This window comes from Acomys russatus, chromosome 6 (genome assembly GCF_903995435.1).
Source record: "Acomys russatus chromosome 6, mAcoRus1.1, whole genome shotgun sequence".
In the NCBI taxonomy this organism is placed as follows: Eukaryota; Metazoa; Chordata; class Mammalia; order Rodentia; family Muridae; genus Acomys; species Acomys russatus.
The window spans coordinates 57,608,109-57,620,602 of NC_067142.1; the positions used below are offsets into that span (position 1 = coordinate 57,608,109).

Sequence of the window (12,494 nt, forward strand, 5' to 3'; positions counted from 1 at the left end):
GATTGAGTGTCTACACTCAGGTTGCTTTAGTTGAAGGAGACAATAGGAGCTCAAGGACTTTGTGCTGAACGTCTTGGGTTTGCTTTCCTCATATGAGCAAATTTTACTGGGCACTGAGCACCGGGGCACAGCTCTGGCCTAAGGTAGAGCCTGAATAAACGGAAGTCAGTAGACAAGAAGTAAAGGCCGTTTTGCGCTCATAGCCACACTGTAAGATGTCATATGGATTTTGAGATGACCGTGCCTTCTAGATCACAATGGAAAGAACACAGTCTAGCGGCTGATTGTGCTTGGGTAGGATAAACCAAAATAGTTGTGCTGCTGTTTCAGGAACCCCCAAACCCATGGCTGCCGTCTACTTAGCAGGAGGTTTTTATTTCTGTGCCCTTAAAGTGCAGGGCCCTTGGAACTGTGTACCGTGGTGCTGCGGTTTTAGGTGATATGGAACATTATGAAGTTTTCTCAGTTTGGTCCAGAAAAATGGAGTGTCTGTTTCCGTACGGCCACCGTCCGTGATTAGAGAAGGAGGGTTTCAGTGAGGAGCTATAAGACAATTTACATACATCACCCCATTTAATCCTTATAATTACTACTTCTATGGCTTATACTATTTTTTATGGTCTTATGGTCTATCCGCTTTTGGAACTGATGCTTAGTGTGGTTTAGCTTGCCTGAGGTCACGTGACTAAGAAGTGGCAGTCAGGTCTCTAACTCTGGTAGATCTGGTACTAAATCCTATGCTCTAGACGGCAGCTACCCTTTATCTCACTGATCAGCTCATTTTAGTGGAAAAAAAAATGTGTAAGTACCTTCCATGCACATAGAAGACATTGTGCTCAATGTAAAGATGACAATGTCAGTCTAGTTCCTGACTCCCTGTGTTTATTAAAAGGGATCCTTGATCTCACAAGACCCACCCACGTGAGTCCAGATGCTCTTTCGAATGAAAGTCTTTTGGTCATCCAAGCAACAAAAGATATATGGAGGACAAGGCTGAGACATCAAAACAGTACCCTAGTGAAGTGAGCTTCGGTGAAGAGATGCGTAGGAGATGCCATGGGAATAAGTCAGAGAGGGGTAGCTGTGGCAGGAGCTAGTCTTTGAATTTCTCATCTGTATAATGGGGACGCAGATTCATCCTGCCAGCCTCTCAAGTTCTGCACAAAGCTAGAGCCAGCAGCTATTCTGCAGATACTAATGCAATCCCAGTTCTTACTGTGGTGATTGCATAGGTTGCTTATCGAGTTCAATTTTTCTCAGGGCTCATTGAGCATGAGGGTCGTGATGTCGTCATTGCCCTGAAGACAAAACAGGCAATCCGCAACGTGATTGCCAAAGCCCTCAAAAACCTCACCTTCCTTTGGTCAAGAGGCATCATTGACAAGCACGAGGGCATTGAGATGAACAAGGTAATGGCGCCATTCCCACCTTGTTTAGATTTCCCTAGTTTGGCCTTCATGTCTTTTTTTTTTTTTTTTTTTTTTTCCTTTGTCGCAGAAACAATCACCAAAAACTTGCGTGTTTATTTTTAGGTACTTCTTACAAAAATAAAAGCCTTGAATAGCTTTCCAATGGCTATCCCACCTCCCACTCCTGACAAATACCTTCCCAACATCGTTTGGATGGAAAATAAAGATGTTCTCATTGAGTTCTTCAAGGTAATAATGTCTTTTGTTCTGGCTCAGGCTTGATGTTAACATTTCCCCCTGTACTGTGCAACTACTAAAGAAAAGCATATTGAAAACGTAAAATTAGTTAAATTAAGCCTTTACTCTTTCCTTCCTCCCTCCCTTCCTTCCTCCCTCCCTTCCTTTCTTCCTTCCTTCCTCCCTCCCTTCCTCCCTTCCTTCCTTCCTCCCTCCCTTCCTTTCTTCCTTCCTTCCTTTCTCCCTTCCTTTCTTCCTTTTCCTTCTCTTTTTCTCCCCCCACTTAAAGCCATCAGAACGCTAACTGAAGCAAGGAGAAAATGTTCTGAAGAATTGTGGTTGCTTTCACAAGCGAAGAGCTGCTTGGCTCTCTTAGCTTGATTTGCTGTAGCAAAGCACCGCAGACCAGGTGGCTTTCAACCAACAGAGACTTATCCCTCACAGTTCTGGAAGCTGGGCAATCAGCTGGGAAATTCAAAATCAGGGCACGGTCACATGTGATGTCTGGAGAGGGACTATATCTGGCTCCTAAATGACTGTCTTCACCAGTCAGGAGGAGCAAATGCTCCTGACAGTGCTTCTTTCATCAGGGCACTAATCCTAACGCTGAGGGCCTCACCCTTCAGACCCAATCACCCCCCAAGGGCTCTACCTCCTAATCCCTCACGTTAGGAGTTGGGATTCCAACATATGAAATCTAGAGAGACACGGGCATTCAGTCTATAACATTAGCCAACCTTAAGCTGGCGAGGGGTGGGGGGTGGGGGGAAGGTCTTATCAGGAGTTTGTGGATGTTTCTTTCTAGTGCTTAGGTCCTCAAACCCTAGGTTCTATGCCTCAGTTTAGATTCTTGGCAGGTCTGGTTGGTGTAGCTCATAGCAGATGTCCAGCCTTGGCCAAGTATGGCTAGGAAGAGGGAACCCTTGTTGGCAGGATCTTGCCTCAAAGAAAGTAGATGGTGAGGACCAACACCTGAGATTGTCCTCTGCTGTCCTCCACACATGTACTGTGGCATGTGCACATTGGCACACACACACACACACACACACACACACACACACACACACACACACACACAAAGATAAGGGCAAAGATGATGGTAGGAAATCAAGGCTGAAAATCAAGGCTGAAATAACACATAAGGCAAGTAATTAACCTTAGGTAGGCATTTGAATTTTTTTCCTGAGACAGGGTCTCTCTGTGTTAGTCTTGGCTGTCCTGGACTCACTTTGTAGACCAGGCTGGCCTCGAACTCCCAGCGATCCGCCTGCCTCTGCCTCCCAAGTGCTGAGATTAAAGGCATGCGCTGTCACACCTGGCCTGCATTTGAATTTTTTAACTGCAGAATTGCCAGTGCTTATGGGCCAGCACACAATTCAGAAGCATGTAAACAAAGTGAGAGGTGAGAGTGGCTTTCTTGCATCTCAACCCCTATGCTCCGAGGTGCCCACTACGGGTGATTTGGAAACCTGCTTATTGCATATATTTCTCAAACTGCCACCATAATTTTCCTATTAAAAACCTCTTGTGTGGGACTTCCATTTTCTGAGGAGTAGGGGAGGGGGGTTAGGGGGAAGAGGAAAGGAGGGTAGGATCAGGAGAAGAGTAAGGAAGAGGCTATGATCAGGATGTAAAGTGAGTAAAAAACCAAAAACACCAAAAAGCCTTTGGTGGCCCACTTATTCTACCTGTAAGCTTCTTTCAAGACCTGGCTCTGGCTTTGTCTCCATTGGGGTTATGCTATGACTTTTGTGGGACCCCAACGATTTTGCCTTTGTAGGCCTGTTCCTCCATAAAAATGTATAGAACATTCTACTTTATGTCTGTTGATATTATTATGAAACTGAGTGTATTAGCCTGGGGAGATAGTAAAGTGTTTTCCACAGCAAGCATGTGGACCTAAGTTTGAGTCCCTAGAACGCATGTAAAGCTGGACATGGTAGCACTCCTCTGTAATCTCAGTGTCTGTTATAGTGAGATGGAAGGTGGTCACAGGAAAATTCCGGAGAGCCTAGTATACACAGTGTGTCAAGAGACTGTCTCAAACAAGGTAGAGTGCAAGAGTGGACACCTAAGATTGTCTTCTGACTTCACACACATACACTTTGCACACACTTTATTGACAATACCTTCGCCCACCTAACTAAAAGTTCTTCTGTAGTCAAGAAGTTGATTTCCTTGTGTGGCATTTAGAGCCTAAGCCCCAGGGAGGGCTAAAACACTTTTTTTTTATTTGTTAATTTGCTCAGTCATTCCCCAAATATTTACAAGGTGTTAGCATTATTTATTGTGCAAGTACTGGTTACAAGGTCTTTGCTTGTTTGCTTGTATTTTTATTTCTTAAACTTGATGTGATAATGTCTATGTACAATAACTAACAATCCAAGAATATGTTTTTCATTTTTAATAATTTATTTACTTTTATTTTATGTTCATTATTGTGAAGGTGTCAGATCCCTTAGAACTGGAGTTACAGATGGGGATGAGATGCCATGTGGGTGCTGGGAATTGACCCTGGATCCTTGGGAAGAGCAGACAGTGCTCTTAACCACTGAGTCATCTCTCCAGAGCCATGTTTCCCATTTTTATGCAACTTGAAAAAGTATTTTTAATTTTAAAATCTTATTTCTGTTTAGACAAGTGGTCTATGAAATTTTAGGATTGAACTTTCTCCCCCTATTTTCTTTTCGTCATCCAGGAAAGAACCAGACTCACCTATTTTGACTACGGGGACATCATTTGTAGAGAAGGAGAAATGCCGCAAGGAATCTTCTTAATCATTTCGGGAATGGCAAGTGTAAGAACCACTCATTTTTTAAAAAATTTAAATGCATTTTGCATATATCGTTGTAACGTAGGGGTCAGTTCCTGAGCTGAGAAGTTTGGAATCATGTGTCTCTCCCACACGGAAGCGTTTCTGTGGAGAGTTACAGATGACGGCCGAGACAGCGTTCGCACTTAATACTCTAGTGCGCTTCCCGTATCACAGAGTGCTCCGGAGCTGCTACTTACTCTTCACAGCTGAGTGGAGGAGTTAGTGCTTTGAGGATGTTCAAGCAGGAAGTGCTGGGACTCACTATCTAAGTGAGAGTTCAGGCTTAAGTGCTTGGCCGCAGCTCAGAGCCTCACAGAGGCCGAGTTGGATGAAGATCAAACTAGAACTTTACAGTTGATCAATGTGAGGCCTTTGAGGGGAGAGAGGGTGGGAGTGGCGGGGGGGGGGTGGAGGAGAAAAGGGGGGAAGGAGAAAGGATGGAGGGAGGGGGAGAGAGAGGAGTGAGAAGGAAGTATGAGTTCTATAGTGGGATGGGGGCAAGAATCCTCTGTCTCTTCATACTGGTGCTTTGTAGCTGACCACAGTGGTCAGCATGGCCTGTACCCTGATCAATTCCTAGTTCCCACCTGATGCTCTTATGGGACAAATCTTTATCCTAGGGAAAATAATATATTTGACTAACATTTTAAAGTGACTGTTACCATGGAGAAAATAACCTACGGTGATGAAGATAATATGAAGGCAATATAATATCAGGTATCTTGTTCTAGACAGAGACTTACTTTGTTACTGTCATGACCAAGCACTGGGTCATTCTAGGTACAGGATTGACAAAACTGAAAAACAAAACAAAACAAAACAACCTTGGCTCATTTGGAACTTATTTTCCAGTGGAAGGATAAGAAGAGAGGGCACACTGTACATAATAGGTTAAATATATACACATTTAGTACTGTAAAAAGAGGTGTCCTAGGAATTAGGATTTCTCTAGGAGAACTTCCTGCTGAGAATGTCACCCACGGGGCCTCTGAAGCAAAGAATAAACAAACACATCATTCCTTGCTCATGTCCAGCTATTTTCACTCTTGTGTAATTCAGGTTTGGCCTAGGGAATAGTGCTACTCACTGTGGCTTGGCCAATAAATGGCCAAGACAATTTCTCATAGACATGTCCACAGACGAGCCTGATTTAGGTAATTCCTCCACTGAGACCCACCTCAGGCGATTCTATGTTATGAGAGTCTATGTCATTTCAACCTAGGGTCAGGCTTTCTGTGAGTGGAGGTTCTGGCCCTTGGCAACAAAAGTAGGGGCCAAGAAGGGACAGTCTCGAGTCTTTTGGATATGGTACTCCCAGAGTTTCACCTGTGGCTATCTGTCCTGAGAAATTTGTTTGTTTGTTTTGTTTTGTTTTTCAAGACAGGGTTTCTCTGTGTAGCCTTGGCTGTCCTGGAAATTGCTCTGTAGATCAGGCTGGCCTCAAACCTAGAGATCCACCTGCCTCTGCCTCCCAGAGTGCTGGGATTAAAAGTGTGTGCCACCATCTCTCTCTCTCTCTCTCTCTCTCTCTCTCTCTCTCTCTCTCTCCTTTCACAGTGCTGGTGTCTCTTACTGCCTGTGAAAAAAAAACCAGCATATGGTGAAGTTAATTTATTTACAGATTTGTTCATAACTGGGGAAAGAAAAATTCCCAATCTGTCTAGGTATTTTGTATAAAAATGAAAAAAAAAAAAAGCCTTAAAGAAAAATCATGAAGTTTGCACACGGTGGTAGTTTTTCTCCTGGAAAGTGAGTCTTTCTTCTGATACCAGCATCCCTGTGAGTGACGCATCCTCACCCTCAGCATGGAGATCCCAATTCCTAACCCCCAATTGCAGTGTAACTCACCAGTGTCCTTCTGATGCCTGGAGTCAGATTTTTGGTCTATTTCTAATGAGATCTCTTTGGAGCAATGTTCACATCTAAACATGGAATTTATTTTTGTTTCTTATATGTGTCCTAAAGATCATTTTATATAGTATTTTTCTTGCACCTACATTTCTCCCCCACAGTTGCATAGCTCGTCTCCCACCTTTGGGATAGAGTCGACCCGCAGGACCGACAGACAGTTCAAGACTATGTACACAGAGTACTGTACCAGCGGGGACGTCCTTGGTGAGCTAAGCTGTTTGCTTAAACGTGAAATTGAATATACTGCCGTCTGTGAAACTACTTTGCAGGTATGAACTAGTTCTCTGGGTTGTTTGTTAATCTTTAATAAAGAATGCAGGTGTCTTTCTCCAGTTTGGGTTCTTAGATTTTATTTGATCATCTGAGGCCAGCAGTACAGAATGGCCTAGACAGGAGAGCTTTAATCTCTTCATCTGAGGCTCTCCTGAGCCCTGCTGCATCCTGCCTGTGGATGAGTTATTTAACCTCCTCAAGTCTGAGAGAACGTCTGTCTTTTGATGTTATGAAGATTAGAAAGCTGTTTTCAGTGCTATGCTGTGTAAACTGTCACCATTCTGAAAGGATGCTCTTGTGTTAAAGCTCCCTTTCTTTTGCTTTTCACTTGCCAAGTAATAAGTTATTTGTTCAACAAATAAGTGACCTGAAACCCTATTTTGTGTGAACAATGCCAATAAAGAGGAGCCAAAGTCCCCACTATGAATGTTCTCAGTCTCTGAGGCCGATAGAAGGAAACACAGCAGAGTTCAATCTTAGGGGCCTTGTGGAGCAGAGAAAGGGGCGGGGCTTCGTCAAAGGATCCCATGTTGTTTCAGGAGAATGGGAGAAGAAGGCATGTAGTTAGTCACAGGTCTGATGGACTCCATGACAAGTCCCTGAGCTTGAATTGTGACAAGAGTACAAGCAGTTTGCCTCTGGGACGGGGCAACTGTGAGTGTGGAGCACTGTGGGTTAACTACCATGGGAGCTCAGATCCTGAATCATGGAGCACTGTGGGTTAACTACCGTGGGAGCTCAGATCCTGAGTCTTGGGCTTGTGATCCAGAATGTCAACATGACTGTTGAGTGGTGGATATCCTGGCTACATGTGTTTTTAAAGACTTAAAATTTTTAAAATTATGTGTAGGTGTGCGTACGTGTGTGTGTGTGTGTGTGTGTGTGTGTGTGCATACGTGTGTGTGTCTGTTTGTGAGATTATAATTTATCTGTCTGTGATTGGCACACTGTTATTTCAGGCCTTCTTCATCTCCTTGGAGGATTTGTATGAAGGTTTTGATGTCTTCTGGCCATCTCTGGAATATAAAATATGGCTCAAGCTTGCTCTTGGTATTGCGAATCAGTATTTTGAATCAAGTATTGCTGGTGAGGTAAGTTATATGAAGTGAATGTAAATGAATTTGCAGGTACCAATTTTTAAATTAAGTATATCCTGTATTTTTCAGAAAAAGATAGAAAGAAAGGTGGTGTCTGATTCTTTGAAATGAGTTTTAACTACTGTCTCATCTAAAATCCCTGTGGGCCATTAACCTTCTTGTCAGAGTTAGCTTTTTCAGGCTGCCTGAAAGATCCCTTTAAAAAAATAGAATTAGAGAATATTAAATAGGAAAATCCTGCAAAAGCCAAGCATAAAATTAATTAGAAGTGAATGAACAGCCCTGAACATACAGCTTCTGGTTTTCTCACAACTTTGTTGATATGACTAAGTCCTATTTATAGACTTTTCCTTGAAGGAGTAGTGGTTCAAACCTGTCCCTGGACCAGTCTTGTATTTGTACATTACTTAAGACTTATTCCCACCCCTTCTGTGGGTCAGACGCCGAGGAGGTGACACCTATAAACCTTGGGTTAAAATGACTATTTCCTTCAAGCCAGTCATGTTTCATTTACAACCCAACAGTAATAACTTTTAGGGTCGTTTTGGTGGAGGAGAAAGGAGGCTAAAATTCGTTGCCTTTTATATTGCGTCACCTTAAGGAGCAAGAGCATTGCTAGTCCAGAACCTCCAGCGTGGAAAGTTAAGCCCAGCGTGTTTGACTTCCTCAACAACAGGGCTACTGTCCTTCATGATTGCCGATGTAAACGAGAACGTTCAAATATAAAGTGTTAAGGACAATACTGTGTACCCACGGCTCACTTAATTTTGCTGTAGCTGTAATGAAGTACTTTGACAGAAGCGACCTAAGGATCCATTTTAGCTCACAGTTCAGAGTCAAGTCCATCAAGGCGGAGAGGTAGAGGCAGCAGGAACTTGAGGCAGCTGGTCACATCACATCCGCAGTCAGGAAGCAGAGGAGAGCGGCTGCATATCAGTGCTCAGCTTCCCTTCTCTGCTCAGCGCCATTCAGGATCCCTGCCCACAGCGAAGATTACATTAATTAACACAGTCAAGATAAGCCAGCACAGGCATGCCCAGAGGGCCACCTCCCAGGTCATCCTAGATGCTTTCAAGTTGACAACACTAACCCTGACTTCCCCAGTCCTACCCCTCAGGGAATATCTATTAGAACCCCACTACCTTACCAGAGAGGTTCAGAATCTAATTTACGCTGCCTAGCAACAAACTCATTCAATTTCCCCACCCCCGCCCTTCCAATAATCCAGTCACTTTAAGAAGAAGAGGAGAGACTGTTCCAGGTTAAAGAATGTAAATACAGGAAAACAACAAAACAAAACAAAAACAAATTTAGTAGTTTGCGTCTTAAATCATATTTTATACAACTTGAGAAATTTGAATGTGGACTGGCTGTTTGTTAGATGATACTAAGGAGTTCATAATTATTTATTACTGGGTGTTTAATGGCATCATGGTTACGTAAGTGATTCTTAAAAACCCTCATTTTCACCTGAGGGCAGGGAAGTAGAGGCAAGGGGATCAAGAGCAACTGGTCAACCTCAATTACAGACTGAGACTCTTTCTTAAAACAAAACCAAAAATAAAACAAACAAAAATATTTTTGGTGTGAAAAACTGAAATGAGAGGAAAGCTAGGATTTGTTTGAAAACACCACTAGCGTGACCAACAACAGTAACAAAAATACAGAGCAATTGCAAGAAGATTTCAGAAACTATTTACTTCTGCTAGTTCTATGAAAGCTAATCGGTTAAGAATTTTTAGAACCCCAGTGTTGTTGTTTTTTTAAAAAAATCCCAATAGTTTGATTTTACCAATGAAGACTTGGGAGCCAGATGCCGGGGTGAAAGCCTGCTATCTCAGAAAGGCAGAGAAAAACAAAACAAAACACACAAAAAAAACCCTTCCTTCTCAGCCAAACATCCCAAAAAGAAAGGGAGAATGCTCTTTTCTCTCAGAAAACTGTCAAATTGAATGTCCCTCCCTTCTACTTCCTGTGAGTCACTCTATCCATCCTCCTGACTTCCCCTCTCTCTATGTTTTTTTTTCCCCTAATATTCACTCCCTGTCAACTGGCTGCTTGCTTTGTCTCTTGATGTATGGTTGACTTTATTTAATCCTATTTACAATATTTAAACAGAAAGCTTTTGGATTAAAGGTGTGTGCTAAAGCTGAGCCACACCACAACTAGAAACAGTTTTATTCCTCCAGTAAATGACACAGGCTTGGGGTTCACAGTGTGAGCAAATAGCTTGCAATGCCCCAGACATGCATTAGATAATACTGTCTTCAGTTTTCCTCTATGTCAAAATATACATGCATTTTCACACCCAAACAACACACTTCTAGTTTTTGCCCCTTGTTGCAAAATCTTAGGTAAAATGTTTGCTAGTTTTCTTAGGTTTTTGGTGCCCCGGCTATGCTGATATCCCCAGAAAATAACCACTTGACTTACCAGCCAGTGACTAACAACCAAGGGCTACCTAACGCTGAGGCTGGCTCCTGCCGGCAGGGAACAACTGGTCCAGGCTTCCCTCCTTAGGTTGCACCTGGGTGCTTTTATCTTCACATAGCACCCTCCCTGCTTGTCTACAGACTTCTCCCGCTCTTAGATAGCCTCATCGCCAGCTGCATCCGCGTAGCCCTACTTCCAAGTGAAGTCATAATCTGAGATGCTGAAGGTTAGGACTTCAAGTAAGACCTTTAGGGGAGGGAATGCAATTCCACCTGCAACGGCTTCTGCTCAGGTTCCCAAGTCTGTGATTCAGAGCCTTCATGTACGGCCTGGATGAAGTGCCTTGCCTGCTCTGGTTTTGGATTTTTGTTGCTGCTGCTTATACAGTTGTCACGTGGGACATTTGCTCACTGCTAGGTGAATCCATGAGTCTTAAGCCTAGAAACCCAATAGCACATAGCAGACGGCACGGTGAAGCTGATGACCCACTCATCAGGCAGGGCAACCGCACTCAGGGTCGTTTGCAGAAGCAAGGCTAAACTCTTAAGTAAGTTCCGTCGAGCCTAGTGTTCTGACATCATCAAGGAACTCAGGGCACCACACATCTGTCTCCTTCTTGATGTCATGTATCCATTTGTTTGATTTACAGGGGGGAAAATGTGATTTCTTTGTAGGACTTAAAGTTCCAGAAGTGCGTGATGTTCAATTACGCATATGTGGAGACTCTGTCAAGTTATAACGAAATGGCCCTTAATCATGTGACCATGAAACTCATTATTCTTGTGTACGGCAATGTAATTAATAGCAAGACGGAAGAACCACATGTTGCGCCCGCTATCATTCCTAAGTCCTGTGAGCAGGTAAGGAGTATCACACCTAAAGAGCCCTTTGCTTTGCACGGTGCTCCCTCAGCAGCCGCAAGTAAGTGGCTTTAAAACTCAGAAGACAACAGTTAGTTATGCATGTTAAATAGCTAGCCACTAGGAGAGTAAGGTTTGGAGTCGGGATTCAACAGCTGAGCAGTTGGTGCCGTCTGGATGGAGGAACCAAGCCAGCTGCTTAACTGTTCTGGGAGTGCTGGCAGCAGCCATGGTGCTAGGTCAGTGTGATGAGGACTGCCACTGTTCTTCTGCTCCTTGCATTCTGAGAGGCCAGTGGGAAGGCTGGTCTTGAACTGTTGACCTTCACTGTAGGTGTGAAAGCCATCCATGGCTTGCTGACTAGTTCTCTTCTTTCCAAATGGGGTGTTCTAGTCCAGTTATAAGTAAGGAGTAGAAGTTTTTGCTCTGGCTTCCATAAACATGCAAAAGACAATGTTCTGGCCTAACATGTCTTTGAAAGAACATGAAGGGAAATTTCCAAGTAAAAAGATAGGGCTTGACTGGGTTTTGCATGGTGAGTGCCAGAGTTCTGGCAGTTTGGCAGGGAGAGATGTTAGCAAGATGGAGGCCAGCCTGGGCTACATAATGAGCCCGCCCTTCCTGTCTCAGGACACAAGCAGACAGACAGACAGACACACACACATACACGCACACACACACATACACACACGGCTTAGGTTGGGGACCTAGTGCAAAGTTTTAGCTTGTTTCTTTCAGTCTTTCCAAAGAAGGCTGGGAAACAAGCACTTAGGGAGCGATGTCTGCCCTTTTGACGAAGTTTCATTTCTTTTGTCTTTAGATCCAGGGAATTTCAGATGTAAGCAAGTTTCTCATCATCCCATCGTCTGAGCCTGTCAAAAGTGATGCGAACTCGCATGCCATGGGTAAGGGATGATGGCCTTTCAGTGGCGAGAAAACTACTGCCAAGCATTCAAACAGATGCAAACTCTTCTAATCCTGGAAGCTGGTCGGAGGTGGTCCCCACTCCGGAGCCTACACTGGCTGACGCTTTGCTTTGGGGAGGTCCTGTCAGAGGCTCTTGCCTCTTCTCTTTCCCTTCTCGATCCACACTCTTGACAGCAGACAAGCCCTGGTAGGGCGGACTGACAAAGTGCTGTGGGGGCGTTGTTGAAATGGGAAGAGGAGAGATGGCCACAGCAGGGTCAGGCAGGGGTAGGGAACTGGTCTGTTCCCAGCAACTGAAGGGAAAATGAAACCTGACCTACCTGGCTTGCTCCAGTTAAGTCTTTGAAGGTCACTAAGTAATTACAGTCAGTAGATGCAGTTCTCAGTCCGGCTGCTGAGCACTGGTTATACAGAGGAGAATGGGTAGGAAGGCTTTGTTCTGGAGAAAATACAGCCAAGGACTTCATTCTGTGCTTGTTGTCTGTGCCCTGCTGGACTCAATGCCAGTGCCCCCCACCCCCCGGCCTGTCCC

The 12,494-nt window shown here is 44.0% G+C and overlaps 1 protein-coding gene across 1 annotated transcript in view; it reads left to right on the forward strand.

Moving 5' to 3' along the window:
* Positions 1-12,494, forward strand: part of Slc9c2 (solute carrier family 9 member C2 (putative)) — a 57,155-nt gene that overhangs the window by 40,819 nt on the left and 3,842 nt on the right. The window contains exons 20-26 of the mRNA XM_051148335.1: positions 1,261-1,409; positions 1,533-1,658; positions 4,345-4,443; positions 6,474-6,641; positions 7,605-7,736; positions 10,850-11,035; positions 11,856-11,940. Of these exons, the coding sequence (XP_051004292.1) occupies positions 1,261-1,409; positions 1,533-1,658; positions 4,345-4,443; positions 6,474-6,641; positions 7,605-7,736; positions 10,850-11,035; positions 11,856-11,940 (945 nt within the window). The remainder of the gene's footprint in view (positions 1-1,260; positions 1,410-1,532; positions 1,659-4,344; positions 4,444-6,473; positions 6,642-7,604; positions 7,737-10,849; positions 11,036-11,855; positions 11,941-12,494) is intronic.